General features: G+C 27.7%; 1 protein-coding gene and 1 long non-coding RNA gene across 8 annotated transcripts; one reads left to right on the top strand and one right to left on the bottom strand.

Moving 5' to 3' along the window:
• Window positions 1–443: 443 nt before the first annotated feature.
• Window positions 444–3,561, top strand: LOC122720576. 4 transcript variants are annotated; one of them, XR_006347787.1, is made up of 4 exons: window positions 444–590; window positions 1,482–1,742; window positions 2,304–2,513; window positions 3,125–3,561. It is a non-coding gene; the product is annotated as an uncharacterized LOC122720576 (long non-coding RNA). The 4 variants fall into 4 exon arrangements; XR_006347785.1 differs by having other exon boundaries at window positions 2,403–2,513; XR_006347786.1 differs by having other exon boundaries at window positions 2,304–3,561.
• Window positions 3,554–25,077, bottom strand: LOC122720575 (high affinity cAMP-specific and IBMX-insensitive 3',5'-cyclic phosphodiesterase 8-like). 4 transcript variants are annotated; one of them, XM_043947356.1, is made up of 21 exons: window positions 21,785–25,077; window positions 20,686–20,978; window positions 20,044–20,212; window positions 13,369–13,451; window positions 8,669–8,728; window positions 8,385–8,575; window positions 8,233–8,292; window positions 8,075–8,141; window positions 7,829–7,996; window positions 7,540–7,751; window positions 7,272–7,414; window positions 6,861–6,991; window positions 6,674–6,766; window positions 6,391–6,581; window positions 6,002–6,280; window positions 5,741–5,867; window positions 5,503–5,643; window positions 5,193–5,351; window positions 4,885–5,014; window positions 4,744–4,811; window positions 3,554–3,761 (listed from the first exon to the last, which is right to left on the bottom strand). In XM_043947356.1, exons 3-21 carry the CDS (start codon window positions 20,135–20,137, stop codon window positions 3,678–3,680), a joined length of 2,481 nt encoding a protein of 826 aa, XP_043803291.1. In that variant the 5' UTR covers window positions 20,138–20,212; window positions 20,686–20,978; window positions 21,785–25,077; the 3' UTR covers window positions 3,554–3,677. The 4 variants fall into 4 exon arrangements, with proteins under 4 accessions (XP_043803291.1, XP_043803290.1, XP_043803289.1 ...); XM_043947355.1 differs by lacking the exons at window positions 13,369–13,451; window positions 20,044–20,212; window positions 20,686–20,978; window positions 21,785–25,077 and adding an exon at window positions 10,301–11,113; XM_043947354.1 differs by lacking the exons at window positions 3,554–3,761; window positions 13,369–13,451; window positions 20,044–20,212; window positions 20,686–20,978; window positions 21,785–25,077 and adding an exon at window positions 10,301–11,113 and having other exon boundaries at window positions 4,386–4,811.
• Between the last annotated feature and the right edge of the window lie 1,753 nt (window positions 25,078–26,830).

Below are 26,830 nucleotides of genomic sequence, written 5' to 3' on the forward strand. Positions count from 1 at the left end.
ATTTGTTTCTGTAATTCACAGAATTCATCGAAGAAAAGGATCGAAATAATATCTTTAGCTAAGCATGTTCATCTTATATATATATGTTTTAAATAACAATGTTTTAGAAATAATTTGTAAGTTGTTCATATTCAATTTTGAATTGTTTCTGGATAAATATGTATAGCAAAAAGAAAATGTATGAATTGGGACGTGGTGGGGTTGGGTAAGAGAACGTGCCAGAAATCTCGTCGATCAATACTTTGCTTTTCCTTATTTTTTTCAAAAAACGGAATAAATCGCAATGATAGTACCATTGAACAATAGTTTGTAACATGAAGAATATAATTGTATCGGTTACTGTTATATAAGCAATAGAAAAAGTATTAAAATCATAAATCAAAAGAAAATGCGCATTAAATACCGGGTGCCGGTGCGATTTCTCGAACTTTCAGCACTGCGACGCCACATGCCTATATAAGAGGATCGTTCGGCGTGGCTCAACGCATTTGTAAATCAGTTTCCAGAGCAGTCAGAAGTGGCGTTCAGTGTGCAGTAGTGTGAAAATTTCTTCCTCCACTATGTTTATAATTAATTCATCATCATTTCTTGTAAGTGTTTGTTTTATAATATATTTCAAATTTTGACTTAATCATGTTGTTTTGAAAATGATCTTACTAGCTTAGTCTTCAATATTTTTATTTTTTTTTTTATTTATATTATTTATATAAGATTTACATTCGTTATTTTATATTTCTAAGAATGACATACATATGTTTAATTTACTTTAGTCTCACAGAATCCTTTATCTGGTAGCCATTGCTTTTAAACTTAACCTCAAAAAAAAGCTGTATGATATTTCGGTTCCATATCAAAAATATTTTAACATGATTGTTTTTTTTTTGTGTTATATTATGTTTTTTAGGTCAATTTTTCAATTAAAAAAAAAATTATTATTAAATTATTTGGAGAAGTTTCATATTGAACTTCAATATGTTTCGATTCCTATTACAATATAATCTATTATAATCTATTTCTTCATTGATATTTTATAAGAATAATAATTCAAGTTTACTTAAATTAAAACTTATCATCTTATTTTTTTTCTTTATTATTATTAGTATTTCTGTGAATATTTATGCAAATGTTGATAATCGCTTACTTCCGATCAATTATTTTACTGAAAGTACATTTCCGGTAAAGAAAACAGTATATTTACTGATTTTTGTTTTCAGAAAGCATTCTATATTTTTCTATTTCTGAAATGCTTAATTATATTATCATTTATAAATTATTTTTACTTAAAATTCGTATATTATTACATTTGAATTAATCATAGTTATAAATCATTACATGATTAGAATTAAATAAATATGAAAACTAATCATTATATTCATTTTTAATATATAATCCATATGTTAATTTTTTATATTAAATTGGTATGAACATTTTCTTTTTTTTTATCTTTTGTTTTTATTGATGATTTTATTCTTGCATTTCAGGGCAATAATACCATTATTGCAATATCATCTACGAAATTGAAAATTCTTCATTTCATCAAAGAAGACACATGAATTTTCAAGAATGGAATTATTGAAGAAAGAAAAAAAGAATGGTTCGACGTATTCATAAAGAAATTTTCGTTCAGTTCGGATGCAGCGAATATTCAATTCCACCGACTGATCATATTTCTTCTATTATAGCGATCTACGACAACATGACATGAAAACAGACGAATGGATTGTGAAGTTGGACTATTTACGGTGGGTATTATAGTTTATAAGTTGGTTATTTGGATTTTTTAAATGGATTTTTTCTTTGAGAGTAGATTTTTGGTTTGAGTTTTTGAAAATTTTCTCCACAATATTACTTTTGTTTTACAATAAAAATAGAAATGAAATATATTAACATTAAAATTATCAACTATACTAACTAACATTTAGTAATTGAATTTAATAAAAAGATTTTATAAATAAAGTAAAACAAGAGTAATAAAGTGAATAGTTCTTTGATATTTATGTAATTAAAACAAATTGTGGAATATCTTATATTATTTTCAATATTATAATATTTAACATATTGAAGTGAGAATTTTTACAATTTTTATGAATTATTATAAATATTTTATTTATGATTTTTCGAATTTTAATATTATTTCATGAAACTACTCTATGAAAACATTTTTAAATATAGAAAACTATAGAAAATTTAAATTATAAAATTTGGGGGGTAACGTTATTTTTCTTCCATAATCGTTTCTATTTAACTGTTTTACTCGCTGGTCCTTCTGTTTTCATGATTTTAATGATTCCTTCGGACGCCAGGTTTCTACTTTCTACTAAAAACAAGATATGTAATAAATTTGATCGTAAAAGAGGATTACGGAACAAATGAAACGAGGCTTTTTATATTTGTTTTTATAGTGCACCCTACGGGGTCGGTGCTTGAACGCAACTATAATATGGTCTGATTAGAGTTTGAAATTTCTTCATACATTTTGAACTATTTGAGAAGAGCATCTCGAGATATATTAGGTAAGCGGTTATTGAACCGATGTATTTCTATTGTTCTACAATCTTAACGTTAATATAAGATCAGAAAATTAACATTTAGGGCTCACAGTGTCGCTACTTAATTATTTAATTCAAAATATAATATAAATATAAATATTATATGTTAAAAGTAATATTTTAAATTGGATGTTTATATTTCATATTTCAAAAAATTCTTTTTAAATCAAAATGATCGTAGCGTCACTTTAGCCTTTATCCTAGTTTAGTTACAAATCAGTTACCTAAAATATCGTTTTTTATTTCTTCTATATTAAATAGAATTTAATGTATTTTCACGATGTCTGCTCACTACTGAGAGAATCGTAAAGTACCGATTGTTTAAAATATGTTGATGAGGAACACTCGTTAGTTTTAAATTTTATCTTTATTTTTTAAATTTCCTCTATTTCCTTATTTTATTGTAACTTCTTTAATAAATATTCGATCGAATATTTAACTTATCTTGAATTTATTGAATATATTAATTTATCTTGAATTATCGAAATTGAAATCGATAAATGCAAATTGATATTTCTACGAATGTACCTCATCCACGTGAAAGTCTTTAATTCAACGTGACGTTCTTTTTATAGTTTAGAGCAGACTCGTAGTTAGAGGTCGAGAATAAATTATGGGCACCATCTTGTCTAAACCAATACTCTACTACAAAGGCATACGGAATTTGGGAATTAAGAAAAAAGTACACAGAATCAAATAGAACAGGAAATGAAAAAAAGACGATTTTACGGTTAAAAATATCCAATATAAATAATTAAATATACAATTTCGAGTACGATTGAAGATCTTCCGGTTTTATGATTGGAAACATACGGTAGCCTGTTTTTTCGTCATTTAGAAAAAAAGTTAAATAAAAAAACAAAATTTTATAACGATGAACCATTTTGTTCCGTGGTGTCACGAATCTAAAAATAGATGGATTTTTATGAAACTGGGTAGATATAATAAAATAAAATGAAGATAGTTGAATTACGTGTATTTTCTAAAAAAAAAAAAAAAAAAGCTTCAACTGTACAACGTATTTATTTATCTCTATTTTTTAAATATTATGAATATTTTACAAATCACTTGCACAAAACTATTGCGTTTTGGGACGGACAAATGAAAAAGGCGATTTTTTTCCATGGGTCATGTGGTCGTAGAATATATTTTAAGTTCAGGAACTGCTTCTTGTATCTTTTCGATATCCTGTAGAGTTGTTATGCCTTTCTCCTATTATTAACAAAAAAGACATTCTTATAATATATTATAATATTTTTTATAATATCTTTATGATTATGAGAAATTTTTAATTTTCTTCTAACTATTCATAAAAAATATAAAGTTTGTTTATTATTATTCTTGCAACATAATCAAATTTATTAGATTTTGATGATTAGTGAATGAAGTAAGAAAAAAATATAAAACAATTCAAGAACCAAGAATAAAATTCAAGAAATGAGTGCACAATTGAGTTAAATACGAAGAAAAATCTTTTGTAACAAATATGTGGTTGCATAGTTTTTAACTTACATAAGTTAACTGTTCAAAAAAAAAAATTTATTATTCTTAGAATATATCTGAATTCAATAGTTCACAAAGATTAGCAAAAGAAGTAAGAAGAATCCAAGAATCAAGATAAAAATTCAAGAAGTGAGTGTAAAAATTAAATTTTATTAAATGAAGTGTGAAATATTCGTGATTAGAATGTTTTTCATGTAATTCTTAGTAAAAAATAATCAATTTCATTCTAGAAATATTATTAAATTTAATAAATTGAAGAAAATACGAAGAATATAAAATGTTTCAAGAAATTAAAGTAAAATTCAATCACATCCAAAGAAGAAATTTTTATAATAAATATTTCATGGTTACAACTTTATGTAACTTTTTAAATTGTTAATATAAAAATAATCCGCTTTTTTTTTTTAAATATAATTGAATTTAGAAGTTTTTGAAGATTAGTGAAAGAAGAAAGAAGACTACAAGACAATTTATAATGCGTGAGTAAAATTCGTTTGTACAGAAAGAAAATTCTTTTATAGTGAATATTTGTGGTGATTATGGTAATATTTTTTAATTATTTTAATTATTGATAAAAAAAATAGTGTTTTATTCTCAGAATATAACTAAATTTAATAAATTTTAGAAGTAAAAAATGGAGAGAATAATTAAAAAAATAGAAATAAAATTCAAGATTTAATTCATTACTTACGTTATATTCTTTCCATTTATCATAATTTTGTCTCATAAATCCCACTATCTCCGGCATATTGATGAATACTGTAAATAAAATTATGTGTTCATGATAACAATACATATGTTTATAAACATTCAAGATATAAGAATTACTGACCATCCCATGCCTCGACCATGTCGTTGATAATGAAATCGATAAAACCGATTTGCGCTCTTGGTATCGAGCATGTTATTCTATCGAACATTGGCATCATTACTGGAAGATGCAATTGTTTTTCTTCGTCAGTCTGAAATAAATTATCAAATGCATCAAAATAATTTAAACTCTATCTCATCCTGAAGTATATGTGAATAATTTTCTAAATATGTAAACTCACAGTAATCTAGTAACCAGATGAAAGAAAGAATAATTGTTAATTAAAAAGAAATCTAAAAAGAAAAAGAAGAAACGTATGTGTTACGTACTTGACTAAAATACTCTTCTGCAATTCGTCTGGCCCATTCGACGCAATATTTCAACGGTCGAGTAGGATTCGACACGTCCGCACACTTGATTATCATTCTCTTCACCAATATTATATTCTCTGGCAGTATCGCAGTTGATACATCTAAATCCTGAGTACCCTGTACTCAGATTTTTAGAGAGAACGTTTATAAGGAGATAATTCGAGTAGAGATAATTTTGTAATAGATTTATTTAAAAAAAAAAAAAACTTCGTGAATTTGAAAATTATTTAATAATAAATATAGGAAAAAATATAAAAATAATCATTACTTCGATATATATCTCTGGAATTCTTGTGGTGAAGGCATTCATAAATTTCGCAAGATGTTCAAAATGTTTCGTCATCTCGGTGGCTAGAATCATGTCTATTACACTTTGGCGAAGCTGTTTATAAGTATCTCTTTCCAGATTCTATAAAATTTTATATAAATTATTTTATTTTATTTTATTCTTTTCATAATTTATAAAGATTAATTCATGATTTATGATAAAAACTTTTCAAACTCACTTTAAATATATTCACATTATCGTCTGATAGCGATAATTTAAATGTTAATGCTGCATGATGTGATTCAAGAACGGTCAAATCGTTGTAGAGGATCGCTAGTTTGTTATCAGAATTGCATAGAAATTGACTGAAATCGATTAAAATAATTATTTGATATTAAAAATTCTAAAGAATATAAATATGATATAGAATATCTAAATTCTGGATAATTGTGAATAATTATTCTAGTATTGATCAGTCAGTCGAATTAATTGGATTTACCTCGATCTACCAGGATGATCAATATCGTGAGCAGCAGCTGCAATCAAAGCTGCGACTTCGTCTAAAGGTTCCAAAACCTGTTTCAGCCTTTCCGTTTGCATGAATATAGCAGTAGCTTGCAATACGTCTGCAGCATGTGTTGAATTATGATAACGATTCGTACTGTCATAATTAGCTTCTATTACAATTAACCAATTTTGTACAATTTTTTCCTCACAACCAAGTCTAGCTGGGACGCGAAACAGATTCATGATAGTCATTCCCAAAAATAATAGCGCTCTAAAACGAGAGAGATCGATCAATTATGCGTTTAACATTTATCGTTAATTCATCAAGAAAAAGAAAGAAAATAACAAGTTATATATAAATTTTTCTTTAGAATCGAATACCTTTTTTCCGTTAATATTTCTAATTTGAATATATCGAAATCCCATTCCAAACACTTCTGTAGAATTTCTGCAATTTCTTGAGGACCCCTGTAACCTTTGATCTGCATACGCGTGGAGGCAGCTAATGTTTTCGAAGGAGTTTCTCGAATTGATTCTATCGATGGTTTCTTAATATCCCATGATTTTTTTGGCTATATCGAATAACGTTAAAAATAAAATCGAAATCATAGATGAATTGGTAATTAGAACATTGTAAAGAGAGAATTTTTCTTTTCAACATTACTGTAATTAAGGCCTCGATGAATTCGGCCGCTGGATCACCTTGTTCTTTAAAAACTGGTGAATAAAGTTCGGTAGTTTTGAGAATATCAATCGCCTGCATTGTAATTAATTGATTCATATTAAAAACGAAATATATATGTGGAAATAGAATTGGTGAAAAGAAATGGACGACATAATTGATGCGATACCTTCTCGATTTGTTCTTTCGTCTCGGACGATGTATCTTCTTTAATCGAGGCCGTAAGGAGGCCGATCACTTTTGTAATGGGTGCTTCTAATTGCAAAGTTTGTAAATCACGTTTACTGAGCCGTCTGCGAACTGCAAATTAATTTTATAATTATTAGAATATGATGAAATTGAAATTTTAATTTATCATTTCGATGGTAAATAAAATAGAAAATAATAAGAAAAATTTATATCTGTGATGCAGATGTCCTATTTTCTTTATCGTATTATCGAATATAAACACTATTAAGGTGACGAGTTAATAAAAAAATTGCAAGTGTTTGTAGTTTTCAGATAACCTAATTTCTAGCCTCGAGTAGTTTATCGAAAGAAAAAATAAAATACGATTAGTACGAATGAATTGAAATATTACCTTCTTGAATTCCTTTGAAATCGATTTCAGATATTCTTTTTTGAGTTATAACCACAGTTTTTGGATGAGTGGGCTGAAGCAGGGGCTGAATATTTTCTGACAAATATGTTGTATCGAATATGAAAATATAATGAGTCGGTTTTCTGAAAGAAAATGTTCGAAAACACGGGAAGACAACGAGTAAAAAAAAGACAAAAGTATATTTTTTTTCCTTTTTTTTTTAAACATATAATACATATAAAAAACAGATAAATTTGATTTGACTCACTTGAAATAGGCGAAAGGTATCACCCTGCAATTAATTGTTATCATTTGATTGTTTCTTCGAATACAGTTTAAATTCCCATCATATTCTCGGCCTTTGATTATATGTTGCTCCATTTGAATAAAATTATCATACAAAATTAAATCTGTAATGTTTTTGCCCCAAAGTTCATTAATCCTGTAGCCTAATAATTTTTCACTAATTTTATTAGCAAACTGTAAAAGTAAAAAGAAATAAGAGATACGTTAATTATTTATCCGCAATACTTGCAATAGTAATGAGCAACATTTACCTGTATAATATATTTATCGTTCGTCACATGTATCATGTCACGACATCTGTCAAGAGCGATATACAGCATGTTGGCAGCAACCAGTTGTGTCCTCGGTAATATTCCGCTAGTATAAATTCCTACTAATTCGTTTATTAAGATTCTTTCGTGAGCGCATTCCATTAAAGTCTGAAAATAAGCCCAAGATAAATATATATGAAAATCAAATTTCATCGGAATCTTCCAACGATATTTTAAAAAACTTACTTTGGTGTATCCTATTTCCATTAAATCCAATGTTACGATTTTTTCACTTTCGCTATGCATGAGATACCTTTTACATAAACATATAATTTATAAAATAAACTCGAAGATCGATTGAAAAGAAAGAAGAGTAGTATAAAAGATATTAGATTCAAACTTACGATTTTTTTACAAGAGCTATAATTATGGAATTATAATATAAAGGACTAGCCCTGATTGCTCTGAAACGAATATATTCGATTCTTAACATTTTTACTTTCAACATTAATATGATTAACATTTTTTTTTTTTCTTTTTTAATAATTTTCCATACCTACAAATAATGTCAGCTTCCGCAGCGCGTTGCCCTCGATGATCGATGATCACTAACTCGTGGCCTCGAGCCTGGAAGAATTCGAGTGCTTTTTCCGCGTCTTTTGCAACTGACACGCTCCATCCCAAACGCCTCGAAGTAGTAGCAAGGATATCCATTTGTTGATCATCTTTGGGGAAGACCAGTAATATCTGAATATAATACAATTGCAAATCGATAAGATATTTTTATTCTATATAATAATTCGTGTTGAATCGCATTGATAGATCGTGTACGTAACTTACTTTTATGAGACTAGGAATACTGTTCGTTAACGGATGGGGTTCAGTATCATGGGATCCTATCTGAAATCAAATGGCACGTAAATTTTCAAATATTGAGAAAATCTAATCTTCTCGAACGTGAATATTATTTTCTTTGATCTAAATTTTTTTCTTTCCCATTATTTTTTTTTTCCTTCCTTCCCTTCCCCCCTTTTTTAACAATATTGCTAATTCAATTTTGCACGTACTACTGTCTCGCTCTCACGTTCAAAACGTGACAATGGCTTGTGAAATTCAGCGAATTCTCGCTGAACTTTAGCCCGCCGACGTGCACGGGCCGATTCTTTTAAATTTTTTTGTATATTCCCATCTTGATATTTGCTTTGCATTCGTATTTGACTAAATGTCGCTTGATTTTATACGGCGTGGAATTATTGTATAACCTATACATGTTAGGATCACGGCAAAGAGAGAAACGAATCTGAAGTTGAGGCGTAACAGCGAAATAAGATGAATTTATTTCTCTTTTAATAACGAGTACGTTATTTCAATCTCGATAACATTTTCGATTAAGACGATAATTTTCTAAATTCAGCTTAGAAGAATATCATGACTTTTGTTTCTTTCTTTCTTTCTTTCTTTTTTTTCTTTCTTATTATTATTATTATATATTTTTTTTTTTTTCGAAACAAGATTATCCAATTATTCGTTGGATATACATCACTATCGTGCCTTTTATTCTGAGCGCATGAAACGTTCCAAGTACAGAGGTACAGTTTGATCAAGAGATTCTTGAAATGAATCTCGAGAATCATCTTCAAGATCTCTTGTGAACGTGTATCTTGAACAAAGGGATATGCTTGCGCAATGATGAAACACGAAGAAACTTTGTGGAGAGGGAAACTTTTTCGTAATCATCATTAAAAAAAAAAAAAAAAAAAGAAGGAAGAAAAAATATCATAAATTTGAAATTAAATGGAAAGATCAATTGCAAATATTTCTCTTTGTAAATATTGTATACACATCTATTGTAATCACAATAAAAATTGTTGTTGTACGATTGTATCATTTACTGTCACGAAAAAAAAAGAAGACGATAAAACCGATAAAAACAATCTATAACTAATCTATAATCAGTTTAATGCAATTTATTTATTCATTCTACGATACAAAACACGATATAAAAACAAAGACTAATACGAGGCGAGCAGCACTTCATCTACAATGATCTTCTTTCGAATTCTGAATAAATCGACTGCAGCGAAACGAAATTCTCAGTAAGTGCAACATCCATATAATAATATTTCTTTTAATTTCACGTTTCATTTATCTTCACGAGAGATGGGAGAGATTAATTAAATCGATAAAACGTTTTTTTATCATTTAAAATTTTTTTCCAGGACGAGTAAAAAAAAAAAGAAAAAAGTTATTATTTTTTTAACGAAAAAACAAAGATATGTTGTAATATAAATATCGAAATTTACGAATGGATAAACAAATTTACAAATGAATAATAAATTTCACAATATCGATATTGCGATCGATTCTATATATATTCTATATATAAATGGATTTTTATCGATTTGAAATGATAGCGGATCGTACTAAGACGAAAGAAACTTTCAATTACGTTTCACACAATTTTTCTGGTACCTGTGTCACCGACACAAGCGACGGAGGTATCTCGTTTACGTGTATCCTGTTAGTCTTCCATTTCCTTCGAAACGGTTTACACAATATGTTGGAGATCCAACTGTACCACGATATAGATTCCTCCTTCTCTTCGATCGATATATAGATCGGTTTCTGCGTCGATCTCCTCTTAATCGCTTCCTCCTCTTGGTTATCCATTATTATTATTATTATTATTATTATTATTATTATTACGAAGATAACAGAAAATTAAAATTAATTGACACAAACGATGATGGACGAGGCACTAATAGATCGATTCGATCAATACGTGTACTCGGTGAACGATGATCAAACATAATTAATAGTACGCATGAATCGATTCGTTAGATATTTTTCAAAGAAAAAGTGATTAAAAATTGTGTTCCATCGTTCCTCCTCGATTCGTTCTTCATTGTTCATTAATTTGGATTGAACTTGAAACGATGAAAGAAATGATGCAATTTAACGAGATTGATAAGTTTACGGAAAAACGTTCATCGCGATACTGAATCTATATTATCATAGTTGGAAGATTATTCCTCTTTACTATCTATTAGAAGCAAAACTTGTCGACGATAAGAAATTTCTTTCAACAAGAGATCATCTCCGTCAGATTATCAATAGAATTAGATAATAACTTACTCGTTACAAGGCGATTAATTATAAATAAGCGATATCGTTTTTTTTTTTTTCTGTTTATCGAATTATTGAAAAATACTTCAATGATATCATTGTAATTTTTCACGATAACATTATTGATCTATAAAAATTTTATGTCATTTTAGAGAAAGAAATGCAAGGGAAAAAAAAATGCCATTTTTAAATTTATCGAAATATTATCGATCGATTCGAAAAATTTTGAAGAAAGAAGTAGACAGATACAACGAACACTCTCCCCTCGTTGAATTGAATTTCCATGATGAATAGTGTATGCTCCCAAAGTACAAGAAAAAAAGTCTCTATTGAAAGATTACCCTTCGTTGGTTCGTGATAAAAAAAAAAAAAACAGATTTCGATTCGATAGAATGTAAATAACAAACTTCTCAGACAAGAGAAATATTAAACGAGAAACTTTCCCTCGGTGAATCGAACCTTTCATTAATTCGCACGATAAACTGAACTATATATCACGGGATAAAACTTTGCAGAAATCTATTTTTAAAAAGCGGTCACTTCAACTGTTCAATCATTACGTTTAAATCCTGACGAATCGGATATCGATTTACGGCAAAAGAAAATAAAAGGTATGATATAAAACGCTAAAAAGCTAATTTCCATTTTTACAGAATAATTTTAATAAAAATATTCGCGCAAAATTTCACGAAAAATATAATATTAATTTTACCAGGAAACAAGCGAGAAGTACGAACTTCTCCAAATTTTTCCACAAATTGTGCAAGATACGAGTTCTTCCTCCTACTCTTAGATTCGCTCGTTCCAGGCTTTTCCGGCTGCGCTATTCATGTCTATAGACCGTCTATAGACAACAGCTTATACCCTGTCTATCGGTCGATCTGTTTGATCAAACAAGAGAAGTTCGAACCTGGCATAAGAGAAGGATGAGAAGAAGGCGAGAGAGAAAGGGAAAGAGAGAGAGAGAGAGAGAGTGAAACAGAATGGCGTTTAATAATTTGTCACGAGTGGAGAATCGGTAGCCTGTTCAAATATTTAGGACAGGTTTAGATAGCAGTGTCGTGATGATACTTTAGTCAAGCCCCTTTTGAAAATTCCATGAAAACATTTGATGCAAGTTTGATGAGATCATTCGACACACTGCGAACAAGCCACGTGTTCGAGCTTCAAAGAGGGGGAAAAAAATAGTATGCAATTACTTCACCACAATTACTTGGAAAGGGTTAATTATCGGTGATCGAACGAATCAGCTCGTGAGAAAGAAAAAGACTGACGTCCTCGAATCGATTCCTTCAATTTCGCTTCTTTCCCTCCCCCTCTTTTTGTTTCATCGAACAGACCTTTGAACTAGTTTTCCCTTCCTATTTCCTGCTCTTCGAGATCGATAAAGCTAAAACTTTTTGGAGAATATTGGAGAAATATGGGAATATGGAGCACTAAGATAAGATTGATGTTGATTAATAATGGAAGAAAAATTTTGGAAGAATTGAAATAGTATAAAAATAGGAATTAAAAAGTATTGAATTTGATTATAAAATGTTATCGTTCAATAATTGAATTGATTAATAGTTTTTTTTTTTTTTTAATTAGATTAGATAAATCGGAGAACAAAAAAAGATCGTAACGTTACAAAAAAATAGAGGTCAGAATATATTTATCCGAAGTAATTAAATGATTTAGAGTGATATATTAATAAAAGCGAGCAGAAAAAGAGAAGGAGGACACTGATGGAAGGTTTAGAGTCCAAGAATAGCAATCGATCAGAGACATCGTTAAGATACATTTAAAGTAGCTTAAAATAGTATCAAAACGAATAAATAAAAAGAAGTCGTTAAAGAAATGAACATAAATTGATTGATTATAAAAGAAAAAAATAAATTAACGAAATAAATTAAATATATAAAAATAAAATACATATAATTTAAACAATAGAATAGCAAGCAACATCTGAATTTAATATTAATTAATCGTTTAATCAAGATTTGTATTGAATTTGGATTAAATTTAATTTCATTGGTTATATGCATTTTGAAAATTCATAACATGTAACAAGAAGTAGCGATGAATTACATCTATTCAATTGCCTCTTATATTGTTCTTATGAAAAATTCAAAAGTGGTACATTGTTTGTCAATTTTTATCTTTGATTGAAATCACGAGAAATCAATATATCGCGATACGGCGAGGTACTTTTAAATGTCATTTGTCGTTTTACAACGTTGTACCGATTACCGATAGTCCATCCAATAATTATAGTTTGCTTTCGCATCAAGAACTTTGTTATTCTTAACATTAACGAGGTTGCAAACATAGTTAGGAAAATATATTTAACGACCTCTTTTTTTTTTTTTTTTTTTAAATGAAAAGATTATCCATATTCTCTCGATATAGATATAAAACAGAAATTTACTTACCAAAGTTGAATAATCTGCATTATTTTCATCGTCAACATCCTCGAACGACGATTTTCTCCTCAAAATATCGTACTCTGTCTTTTCTGGAAAAAATAAATACACACAATTAGACGATGATACGTTATTTAAAAAGAAAAAAAAAATTTCAAAGATAAAAAAATTAATATCGAACAGTATTTATGCAATACTATTTATATAATGTGTCGTTCTATTGCAATAAAACGAGACTTTCTTGAATCGATTGCAGCAATTAATCGATATCTTTGCAATAGCGGAAATCGTTTAACAATCGGATTAATTGAATGAATCGCCACTAAATCGGTTCTGAGTCAATAAATGAACTGACAATTGAGGCTGACAATTGGAAAAATAATAAATTGAAAAACAAATTAATTATTCATCTTTTGATCTTTGATATCGAATTGATTGAATTCATTGGACCAATTTCTTAAATAAGTCATCTGTAAAAAAAAAAACATTTTTAATCTCTCAATTAACTCTTCGTGTAATGCTTTTAAACGTGTTATTGATAATTGAATTAAAAGTTTTCGACGATAATTTTTTTTTTTTTTTTTTGATAATGTTTAATTGAAATGGATAATTAAGAAAGAACTCGAACGAAAAAAACTTTATAAAAAGAAATCGAAAGAGGATGTGTGAACGAGGTCGATCCTTATCTTTCACCTTTTACGGCAGGATCATTCAATGTTTATCCGTTCGATTCGAATGGATCAGAATTTAAAGATAATTGATCGAAAGTAGGACGCCTTAATTGGATAACCTGAGAGTTAATAGTAGTACGAAACAAGCGTTAAATAGTTTAAATCAAAGCCAAGAAATATTTTATAGAGAATTGTAAATTTTTCGAGCAACGATACAAATTTTATTAATCCTTAAATCGATCTCCAATTTTCTCTTCTCTTGTTGATTTTTAAAGAAAAATGAAACGCGCATTATTAAAAAATATTTGCGAAAAATAAAAAAGATGGAGAAAACAATTTTTTTTTCTCAAATCAGAAGAATAAATATTGTGACTTCTTGGTTTGTCTTCAAAATTTTATGACAATATTTCAACTATATCTTATTAAATTTTATTAATTATAAAAGGATCATAAAATCGTTACAGAATTTTTTTTTCAAGAGAAATTGAAATATTAACACGATTACATACCATTGTCAAATATTGTGTCCAAAATATTTTGTCCCTCATTTGGAAAATAATAATTGTTCGAAGGAGATGCCATGTGAATTTATAAGCAGATGAGATCATAAAATGTTGTATCGCGATACGATTTATTAAAATGTATACAAAAGTTTAAATCAATAATTGGAAATTACAAATCAAAGATCGATACATATTTTAAAAAAACCAATCTAATACACGAATAACAATATTAGTGCAAAATTATTCTATCGAAAATATGAATTTTTTTTCAAAAGAATATAAGCTTTGATTACATTGCAATCTCAATCTTACATCATATTGATAGAGATTCGTATCAGCTGTTTGTCGGTTGAATCATATTCAACTAGATAAGTCTAAAAAGAATTTAATCCAAAAATAAAAAAAAAAAAAGAAAAAAGAAAAACAAGTCTGAAAAATTTAAAAATCAATACACTCCACTAAATTTTCCTTTTGATCTCCAATATCTTCCATTTCTACTTGATCTATCTACTTATCTATTACTCACGATGCACTCGGAAAAAAAAAAAAAATGAAATAGAAAAATATTCTTAAAGATCGACAATAAGAATTTTATTCCGTTTCAAATGTTTTACACGATTATAAAAGTCCAGAAAATAAAAATTGATAGATCAATAGACAGTTAATTTGAATTGCGATGTGTTGTAAGCGACTCAGAGACAACGACTGGTCGACAAAACCAAATTGTCCAGGTTAAAATTCTACGCGTGAGTGAGTGGCCTCAGGAACGAGATAGGATCGTTGGAGAAACTCGTGATACAATGATCATGTTCGTTAAACGGGAGCACGTTCAAGGGAACACGAATAAAATGAAAAAAAATTTTAAAAGAAAAATAAAATTTTCTTGCAATTAGAGACGCCTCGCAAAGCAAAAGTGCTTCGAGTTATGGCTGATATATTCGTAATGAAAATTTTTTTGTCACTCCATAGACAGCTTTGAAAGTATCAGTTTGATGCGAGGCAAAGAATTATACATTGGTGCTAATAATATTTTCCTTTGGCTGTTTAAAATATTTGCTTGATATATATATATACATATATATGTATATACATGTGCCTGTTGTTTCATTTTCTCAAATTTGAATGTCGATTGGCTGAAGAATTTAGATTACTAAATGGATCGAAATGAAATTATCATTGAGATTAGTTTTCTTCTGATAATTGTACGTTAAAGCGTGTAGTTTTTTTTTTTAGCGCTTGTAGAATAATTAAATGGAAGCATACTAAGTTTGAGTAAATGTGATTTCGAAGATGTGTTCGCTGGTTTTGGTATGTATAGAAATGAAGATGATGTTTATTCTTTTGATGAATTTGTACAATCTCTAGAAGAAAGTCTACTATGATTTGAGAAAAATTACCGAAGGATTTTATAATTATTAAAAATTAGCTTGAAGAAGAAGAAAAGAAAAAAAACATTAGAAATTTTTCTTTGAACAGGATATATTTTGAATTTTGCACAAATTGAATAGAATTTCAGAATACTCGATGAAACTATATTGCAAACCAAAATGACATGCAAAGAGATATTTCGATTTCACGAATAATTGAAAAGAATATATTCAAACATAGTCGAGACTGAATCTAGCATACGAGTTTAAAGTTGCAATAGCTATTATCCGAACAAAATATCATCTCATTGCTTTCTAAAATGAACAAAGGCATTGCGATTAATTCTATCTGAATTCTGCTTTGGTTACGAACGTATTAAACTGCACTTTGGATAAAAAGGTATCTATCTATATAAAAAGATAAAAATGCTGTATGAAGTTTTAATAACTTATTTGTACGGATTAACTTTCAGATCAAAAAAGTAAAAGTAAATATCTCCCGTAAGATTATGTTATCAGTTTCGAGCAATTTACGTATCGTGTACAATATTTTTCCATATTCGAATCTATTCGCATTTAATATGTATATATAACTGGCCATGGTGTTAAATGTAATGTGTCTTTAAATATGATGCCTTACACTTGATATTACCATTTGACTGATTTCTCTTTTTTGAAAAACGCTAGAACGAAGATCTCGCAAATTTCTAATAGTGAGCTTTGATATCTTTGATTTTTTTTTTTTCTCTTGTTAATTGAGTTTCAATAATACGAGTACAATGATGAATAACATACGTAGTTAATTTTGCTTGCACGCTCGCAAAAAGAAACTCTGTATGGAATTGCCATTCGGCATTATCTGTGTCTGATTTGCATTCGTAACCACGTATCCAAATATGTGTGACTCTTTATCAAAGAATCAATATAGCGTTTCGACATTATACCTCTGTGCCATCGAGCTTCTTGCTTACAAAAAAAAAAAACAATTAAACAACTTATTCTGCTTGTGAGTTACATTAAAAAAGAAATTTTAACGGGAGACATGAATATATTGAAGATTAAAGATTAATTGAAGATTAAAGATTAATTGAAATTTGAATATTGATAAGAAGAGTAAACTTCTGAAGAGTAAAATTCCAATCAATAGAAATGAATTCAAATATTATTAGGAATTTTGTCAATGAGTTTTACCATCTATAGTTATACCATTTATATTTAAAAAGCATTAAAATATCATTATCAGTGGACTGTGTAGATTTGTAACTTAATTGAAACTTATTAACAAATCTTGTTAAAAAGAATAAAAAGCAGAATTTTAGTATACATAAATCTGAATGAAAAAATTTTATTAGATGATAGTACGAATTAACCAATTTAAATAATATAAAATATAATAATGCAAAAAAGTTATTACATTTCGTTTTCAATATTACATCATACAAAAAGTAAGATAGCACAATATTCAAAGAATGTCAAAATTCAATTTATACAATATAATACAAATTTTATAAAAAATTTTCAAATTTATTAAAATAGTGTTCCCTTGTCAAGTGCTGAATTCGAAATTAAAAATGTTCGCTCGAATGAAATCCATTCATTTTACTTCTCCTTAGAAAAAATTACAATCCAGTCGATCGACATATCAAATCTACCTTAATTAAAAAAGCTTCTATAAAAAATAGTGAAAATAAATCAGAATATAAATATCTCTCTCTAAAAACGCTCCTTTCACAAATTGTCGATTATAACTTTGATCTTTAGAATCGCCAAGAATATTCTACGAATTTAATAACCAAATCAATTTTATTTCTTGTTTCTATCTATTTTGTGCTCCTCTACCATTCAGTTATTATTAATTCATCTCAGTAAAATTAAGTTATAAAAGATTTTCTAAAAAATTAATAAAATCAAAAAACAAGAATTTCTATCCTAACAAACAGTTCTTTTTTGAACATGCATATGTATACATCAATTCAAATTAGATAGCAAAATTATATTATGAAATATCCCACAAAAAATTAAATCAAAAGATAAAAACTTTTACATACAAATATGCATTTTTAATCTATAATATAATTTTTTTCTATAATTTTTTTAAATCTATAATTTAAATCAATTCAATTTTTGTTCGTCCATTTTGTGAAAAAATCCCTTTCTTAAAAAATTAAAAAGACGAAAATTTGTTTCTATTTACACATTTCTCTATACTTCGATCAAATCAATTTCCTGTGCATCATTAATTTATCTTTCTTTTGACAATTACAATTCTGATTGAAACGTGATCTAATTGGGTTCGAGTTCGACGATCGACTTCATCATCGACGTAAGAAAGATTTCTGGTTGCAAATGATATACGAAATTAAATTTTATCGAAATTCAATAGAAACCGTAAACCGAAACAAACCTTAAAGCTCTAATTAATTCATGTCTCAAATGCTGAATAGCGTGGCTATAAGACTAGGTCAAGGCGAATCACTCATGTTCCTCTTTCGAGTCATTCTTTCGCAAAACGCAACTTTTCTCGATTGATTGTTAATATTTTCGATCGTTCGTGCCTTAAAATCGAATCGAGTTCATTTAACGTCTCGCAATCGTCGGATTGATTATCTTGATATCAATAATGAATTCGAATAAATATAAGTAGGATTATAATTTCTTTTTATCTTTCTTTCTTTCTTTTTTTTTCTTGAAGTATTTTGAAGATTTAAGATCAGATGACGCATGAATGTGAGATAAACATATGAATTAACATAGGATAAAATAGAAAATTCGATTAGAATAATTGTTAACAGAATATTAGATTACGAGATAAAAATATTGATTATATGGAATAAAATAGAGTATTCAATTAATAATAAGAAATTAGTTATAGATATACAGAGATTTTTGCCTGTTCTTTAATACATTAGTTCTCGATTTCACAACTGTCGGGGCCCTCTCGTACGATACTGTTAATAAAACTAATGTTATTAGTGAAATTTTAGAATCACAAGTTGCCTAATTTTTTCCCCTTCTTTCTTTTAACTTCGTATTGAATGCATAATAATAGTGGTAGAATGAGAATATGGAAATTAAATCTTTTTCTTTTTCTTTTTTTTATAGAACATCTTGTCTTCTAACTTTCTCTTTAAATTTCCTCCTTAAAATTTTTTTTAATCCTGTCTATTTTTTTACAGAAAAACGAAACGTTTAAAATAATTAATAATTAACAATAACAAAATTATAAAAATGAATGTTATAAATAAATATTGATAATTACAATTCTGATTGTTCTTCTTCGATTATAATTATAATGACATTGTAGAAGAGAATTTATTTAACTCTTTATTTAACTCTAACTTTTACTAATATTATTAGTTGATAAATTATTGTGCAAGAGGGCCCAGGGGTGAAAAGTAGGATAAAATATCAATTTTAGTATCAATTTTTTCCCTTTTTTATTCCTTATCACTATATAAGTTAATTCCATTTTCCAGTCGAACTTGGCCTATGTAATCTCATCGAGATTATTGTGAGATCATTGTTAAGTGGTTCGATCTGGTATCACGTAGGTTAATCGTACTAACAATTTACTGGAATTGATTATTATCGAGAAAAGTATAAAAATGGAGTATTAGTGTGATCGATTTGCGTTTTTGTAAGACTGAGAGAGAAAGAAATATTTCGAATTTCGAGTTTTTGAGAGAGGAGTGACAGATGCAAGAAGTAGATTATATTCAAAAAATAGAAAAATAAAATTGCAACTTTGATCCCTGCGCATTTAGATTATAATTATCATATTAAATAAATTAGAAATAGTATAAATAATAAGAATTAGAAATAGTATAATGTATTCAAAAACTAAAGATAGAAAGTCATTTATAAGAAAACAACGAATTTATTGAATAGATATAAATAAGAGCAAAAAAAAAAAAAAACAAAGAAATTTTGCTTAAAAATTTAAAGTATCGATAAGTTAAAATAGAAAATATTTATTATATTATTATATATATATATTATATATATATATTATTCATAAGAAAATATTAAACATGCTCAAAAAAATAAGTGGCCTATTTAAGTACTTAAGAAAGATAAACACAAAACTTTACAATATGAAACTGTACAAATTAAAATTCCATAAAGTTAAAGAAGAGAGATTACCAAATAGAAATCCTTGCTCCATCATATCCGATTCTTTTCTCTTTTTCTCCCCTGTATCCTCTACGTATTCCAAAACACTACTCTTGCAACCCATTCTCGAAGCAGCTTCTCACTTCGATACGCAATCCTTTCCCCTTGAACATATCGTCCAAACTTCATCAACTGGATTCTAAAAAAAATAAAAGATGAATGAGAGAGATGAAAAATAATTCCTGTTATATATATATATATATCTATTATCGTCGTTGAACTTTCTCAATTTTTTTTTAAAACAAACAAAAAAATAAATAATTATTCAAATTAAATTATCCAAAGGAATAATATTTATGAAAAATGCCACGAGATTATTTTGCAAATGCGACGCGATGCATCGAGATAACGATTTGTGACGATGGGAAATGTGATTGTGAGCACGCATAATTGATTCGACAACGAGAATTTCGGCTTGTTATAAGATATGTAAAGAGGTTGAAAGGCTGTCTGCAATGTTGTGGAACGATGCATAAACTCGATATTGCAGGAAGTAGAGAGAGAGAGAGAGAGGGAATGGAGAATGATTAAGGCAAGAGATAATGAATATTCGTGTGATGTTTTACGTTGTCATTGAAAATTAAATTTGTAAATTTTTTAAACGAGGCTTACCATTGAGATATGTACAAGATGAATGTTTTGCATACATGTATCTTGAAGAGTGCATGATCATTGGAAAGATTCTTGCATGGATCGAGCACTTGAAAAATTGTTTAACACTGTCCGACACTGATTACACTGAACATATTGGATACACAAGTTTTTTCTTGATTTTAAAATTCTTTCCAAAATTAATGTCATTAAGTTTTTTATCAGTTGTTGAAAATTGTGATCATCAGTTTCTCTAAGGTGTGTTCAGTTTCTCTAAGATGTTTCTCAGTTCCTCTATGATGGCTTTCCTCTCTCTATGATAAGAAGAAAAATTAGTAGATATAGAGCTTAATAGATTTTTAGAAGATTGCTATAGATTTTTTTAATATAATTATTCAAAATATATAATTTAAAAAGGAGAAAAAAAAAATTAAAAATTAAGCAGTTAGTAAATTCTTTATTAAAATTGCGTGTGATATGTTAGATGAGTATGCTAGATCGTTTCAAAAAAAATTAATAATATAGACAATATAGATTAAAAAGTATGAAAAGTATTAAGTAGTAACGAGCTAATAATAATAATAATAAATTAACACGATAATATAAATATTTTAAGAAAATTATTTATAGATTAGAAATATAATCATATATTTTGAAAATTCTCTATCTTTTTTTCAAAGATCTAAAAATCATTTCAACGATAGAAAGAATAATAACGTAGAATCAATAGAATAAGAATAAGATAAAAGAAATTAATTTAAGTCTAAATAATAAACAAATAAAAAAATAATCCAGTATTTCCTTGTACATCTTTGTAATCAATGGCTATAAGATTCTGTAATCTGTATTTTGAAACATGCACAGCCACTACAATTCCTCAGAACAAAATCATAAACCAGTTATCGTCACAGATACGCAATTTATGATATTTTTCAAGATAATATTTCTCTCCTCGTTCATTCAAATTTTAAACGGAATATATTATCAACTTCTTGTTTATTCTTTCCAACCAAACATACGTAATAACAAAGTAATCGAAGTAATAATAAAATTGAGCCAAGAAAAATTATTTTGCCAATTATTGACCAATCAAAATATAAGAAACATATCTTATACGCACAAATATTGTAGCCCGCACGCACCGATCGTTATTCCAACACCTAAATTGATCAAGGCCCCAATTATTCACGAGCACGAGAAACAGAAGAAAATTTATTTTTTACCAAATAAACGAAATCACAAAGGCTCGTTCGATCTTGACACTGAATCATGCGACACTGAAGGCCAAGCTTTGAAATCACACTTTGAAAACACGCTTTCTGCTCCCGACATTCTTCGCTTTATCTTATCACATCAGCCTCACCAACCAGATCAATTCAATTCCAAAGATTCCTACATCCGAAAAAATCACTCGAACAATTCACAATTTCACAAACTCCGCCCGATTCCCGTTTCTTTCGCTTCCTCGATCAACCTTGAGTAACGTAACATGATAAAAACGTGTGTCGCGTGTGCAAATTTACGATTTGCTTGTTTGAAAGAGAGGGAAAGAGGGAGAGATAACGATGAATGCAGAGTCGAGAGAAGAACTCGGTAAATGTTAAGAAGAGGAGTGTGAAGAAACGTGTCTGAATGATCGATCGGTTTGGACGTGGACCAAAGAAATCGTCGGATGATGTCGATCGCTGGCTCGATTCTGATCGAGATCCCGTTTCAACATCGGCTCTTGACGCTTCTCAGAGAGATTGACGAGTCCGAGGTCGCCCGTTTCTTTCTCTGCTATTTGACTTTTATCATTGTCTGCTAATTTTCACTTGGGAATAATTAACGTCGCAATCGTTTGGATTTCGAGATGCGAAATTGGAATTCAGGATCGATAAATCGGTTAATGATTAAAATATCTGGTATAAATCTATTGTTGATCGAAATTGATAGAAATGTTGTTGAGTTTTTGGTAGAATTATAAACGTGATTTTATATAAGGGAATTTTATTACGATGAATGATTTAAAAAACAAATATGAATATGTAGAAGTTGTAGAGGAAAACATTTATTTAAAAGTTAAAGAAAACTTGCCACCGAATTCCCAGATCGAAAGTAAAACAATTCATAAAAATTCACTCGATTTATCTCTGATTGAAATTTGAGAAAGATTTTGTTCTATTGAGATGTATTGAAATTAAAATTATAAATTAAGATAACAAATCTTTGAAAATTCGATATAAAGCCTATTCAATCGAAATTTGAATCATTATTGAAATTTTAAAAACTAGATTCTAAATCACAAATTTTTTGAAAATCCCATAATAATTTAAAATTCACAGTTTTTAAAAAATTAAAATTATAAACAAAACTAATAATTTTTCCAAAATTATATCTGAACCTTACTGAATCATCGATTCAAAGTTTGAAATATTGTTCAATTCGGATGTCTAAATTAAAAAAACAACAAATCTATGAATACTATAAATACAAAGATTATCGTACCATATAATACCAATCAAAGTGAATTTTCAAACCTGATAAACAATAGTTTATAAACAAAAACAACTATTCTTTAAAATTCTTTAAAAACAACTATAAAAATTCTATAAAATAGTCACTGAATCATTAAAAAAAAAATTCACATCTCGAAAATCAAAATTAGAGAAACAATTTTTTCAAAAATCCTCGTACAATTTACACTCGATTACTCCATTCCGTGTACACGATAAAGTAGTTCAACATGACAATTGACTGACTATGGGATCACAATTTCATCGACGATCCTCGAGTCGATCGATCGAGGATCCATTGTTAGGCAACGCGATGTCCCGAGATGTGCGCCACGTTTTAATAAAGCTAGACCCAGTTGCAGAAGGCATTATGGCCTCGAATTCACTGACTAAAGTTTTCGATACGAGAAGGGGGATCGGGATGCTTGAACCCCTCTTTTTCTCGATCGTCTAGCCAAATATTTTGTTTGCTGTTTGCAATTGCGTCGATGGGAGGATTCTGGCGTTACGTGACGCGTGATTTATTCGTTTATTAGAGAGTTTTGATAAGCAAGAGAAGAAAATTTTTTTGGCAAATCCTCCAGATAAATAATCTATTAGTGATAATTTAAGAAATATTGTATCTACGATTGTATTGTATATTGTATATTGGATTATATTATATATTGAGTTTAGATGATAGATTATCATAGTATATGTTGAAAACGAACAGTATCACACCTATGGAAGATGTAAATGCAAGAGAAATGAAAGCCTACTAAAACTTCTGACTGATTCGTAAGAATACTTTTTATTGATGTTGATCAAACAAATTTTAAATTATCTTTATTTAAAAGAAAATCAAAGTACGTTGTTTATCTTTTGTATCCCCCCCAAAAAAATAAATCACATAATCATAGCCAGGAACCTTAGCCAGCATTGAGCAGATGAGATAGATGATTTGGCTAGAGCAGACCTTCTACTTTTATAAATTATTAGTAATAATATATTATTTTTATTTTATAAATTATTAGTAATAATTAGTAATAAAGAAGAAGGAAAATTATTAGTATTTGATCCCTTCAAATCGAATAAAATCCTATCCAACTGGCCAGTATTATGAGTATACATATAACAAATTTCTTGGTAGTTTGAAAATTAATACAAGTATATGTTTTAAAAAATATGTGTAGACTAAAAATTAGTAGAATTAATTAAATGAAATAGGTCTTTAAAATGAGCCTTTTAGTGAAATTATTTGAAAGTCAAATATCTATTTAACTAATGATGGCGATATTGAATAAGTAAATAGTGAAAATACAGGTTTATTAATAAGATTCATTGCGATGATGTTTCAGTAACTAATGCAGGTTCTTTAACTGAGCAATGTTTTTTTAAATTTTTTTACAAACTGTTTATAAAAAATGTTTTAAAATATAAATGGCAATATCTGAAAAGAGATGATTAAGAAAGAAAACTTTGTATGATAAAAATTAAAAGAAAAGAAAAAAAAGAATAACAAAATTAAAATTACTTCATAGTATTCAATAATTCATAATTTGATCGTGTTTGTCTAATTGAGAAAATAGAATGGAATGTTTATGATAGCAAAACAATAATATAGATAGAATAATGATAGAAATAGTAGCATAAGACAATGTGAATACGTTTGCAATTCGATATTGAACAACACGTTATGAAACATTCAATGGAATCTCCTTGAAGGTATTATTCGATTTGAAAGGCTAATACTGCACACTGTTCGAATGGCGAATAGCAATTGCACATTCACGGTCTGGTTAGTTTAGCTTGCAGAAGTTATAAAAAAATCCTAAATGCAAAACATTTTCAATTAAATATTTAAACACATAGGAAAGAGAAAACAAAATGTTGATACGATCTTTTTAAACTTATTTGAAACTTAAAAACTTTTAGTCTGCTTTCGAATTTTTAGAAAAATTTATTATATATTTTCATTTTTTTTCTTTCAAAAAAATTACAAAAAGAAATAATATTCGCACAAAATAAAAACTATATAATCAAATATTATTAATTAAGCCCATAGATCGATGCATAACAATTTTCATAGAATTCCAAAAAAAAAACCAAATTCGCTCAATTTAATTTAAAATATAAAATTTAACGTCCAACAAAATTCATATCAAAGCAAAATATACAAATAATCAATTTTTATCATTAATAATAACGTAAAAATGAAAATTTTAAAAAACAAAAGTCGAATTATTCGAGAACTTCTTATATTAAATTTGAAAGAAAATTAATCCAAAGGAAGAAGATTTTATGCTTGATAAAAGTCAAATAAAATTACCGAGTATATAAAATTTGCGCGTAGCAAATATCAAGATTATTCGACCAATTGTTATTGCGAGTTTACTCAGCGGTCGCACAAAGCGATTATTTATACAGGGGCGCTTTAATTTTCTCGACGGAAATTATCTTTGCCTGTGAGCTCATCGTAAATGCATTTCTAATTGTCTCCCTCGTTGCAACTTCATCGTGGAATCTATATCTTGCATATGACGTTTAAATTTTATATACCACACCTCTCCAGATGCGTATGTAAAGCTGATGAAGTAACTGTTATTCACGGGTGAGTGACGACCATTAATTTTTGATAGAAATTGTTCCATTTTTCTTACCTTCTTTCTTTTAACTAGGTTCAAAATAAACTTCCTATATCTTAAAGTTTTTGCAAATTTTGAAGAAAATTTGGTAAACAGAGAATGGCCCATGGAATTAGAATTGAAATTTAATTTAAGTATTTGGAATCTAAATATATAAAAATGTTATTAAAATATTTAAAAAAATGATAAAGGATAATGAAAAAAACTAATGATAAATCTCTCTACCCATGATAATATGTTAAGAAAATATATGTTATCATATCATGCGTCATATGACACCATGGTACTAAAATTTAATAAAAATAGATATAAATAACTCTTAAAAATTTTAAGAAATATTATAAATTAAGATTAATAATAATATTATAATTTATATAAATATTTAAATTAAGACTTTTTTGCGTTTAATCGATGTTAGATAATTTAACTTAAATATAAATTAATAATTGTAAAATAGATTGTAAAAGAAAATTCTTCTTCTCGTAATCGATTTATTAACTCAAATCTTTTATTTGTAAGTAATACATTACGTAATTAATTGATAATTATTATAATTTAAAAAAAATCATCTGTAAAAACGATAAAACAAAAAAAAAATAAAAAAAAAATAAATGATATTGTTAAAATACTATAAAATACTATACTATACTTAAAATAACATTTGAAGAATTGTAATAAAAATTGTAATTAAAAATAAGTCATATATATTAAAAAATAGTTTTATAATCTTAATAATAATTGTTATCAACAATTGAGTATACAACAATGAATAAATAATATTCGAAGATAAGAAAAATTATCGAAGAAGATAAAAAATTCATCAAAAAAAAAAAAAAAAAAAAATAAGAAAATAAAATGTTCAGTATGTGATATTTTAAAAATAAAATAAAAACAGTAAATCAAGTAAGAAAATTTTCTTATTACCTTTTTATTTGTTATACTTATTTTTAAAATGTTTAATATACTTATAATTTAATTTCTCCGTAGTTATCACAAGTTATTGTTTATTTATCTATAATAATTATCCGTTATTATTATTCGATAAAA

This window comes from Apis laboriosa, unplaced genomic scaffold, assembly GCF_014066325.1.
Source record: "Apis laboriosa isolate Shangri-la unplaced genomic scaffold, ASM1406632v1 scaffold12_cov154, whole genome shotgun sequence".
In the NCBI taxonomy this organism is placed as follows: Eukaryota; Metazoa; Arthropoda; class Insecta; order Hymenoptera; family Apidae; genus Apis; species Apis laboriosa.

Coding starts and splice junctions, on each gene's coding strand:
- LOC122720575 (XM_043947354.1), bottom strand. CDS start 10,498: ATGGATAACCAAGAGGAGGAAGCGATTAAGAGGAGATCGACGCAGAAA. Junction 8,142..8,232: donor ATAGCTCTTGTAAAAAAATC/GTAAGTTTGAAT, acceptor TTTATGTAAAAG/GTATCTCATGCATAGCGAAA. Junction 7,752..7,828: donor ACGATAAATATATTATACAG/GTAAATGTTGCT, acceptor TTACTTTTACAG/TTTGCTAATAAAATTAGTGA.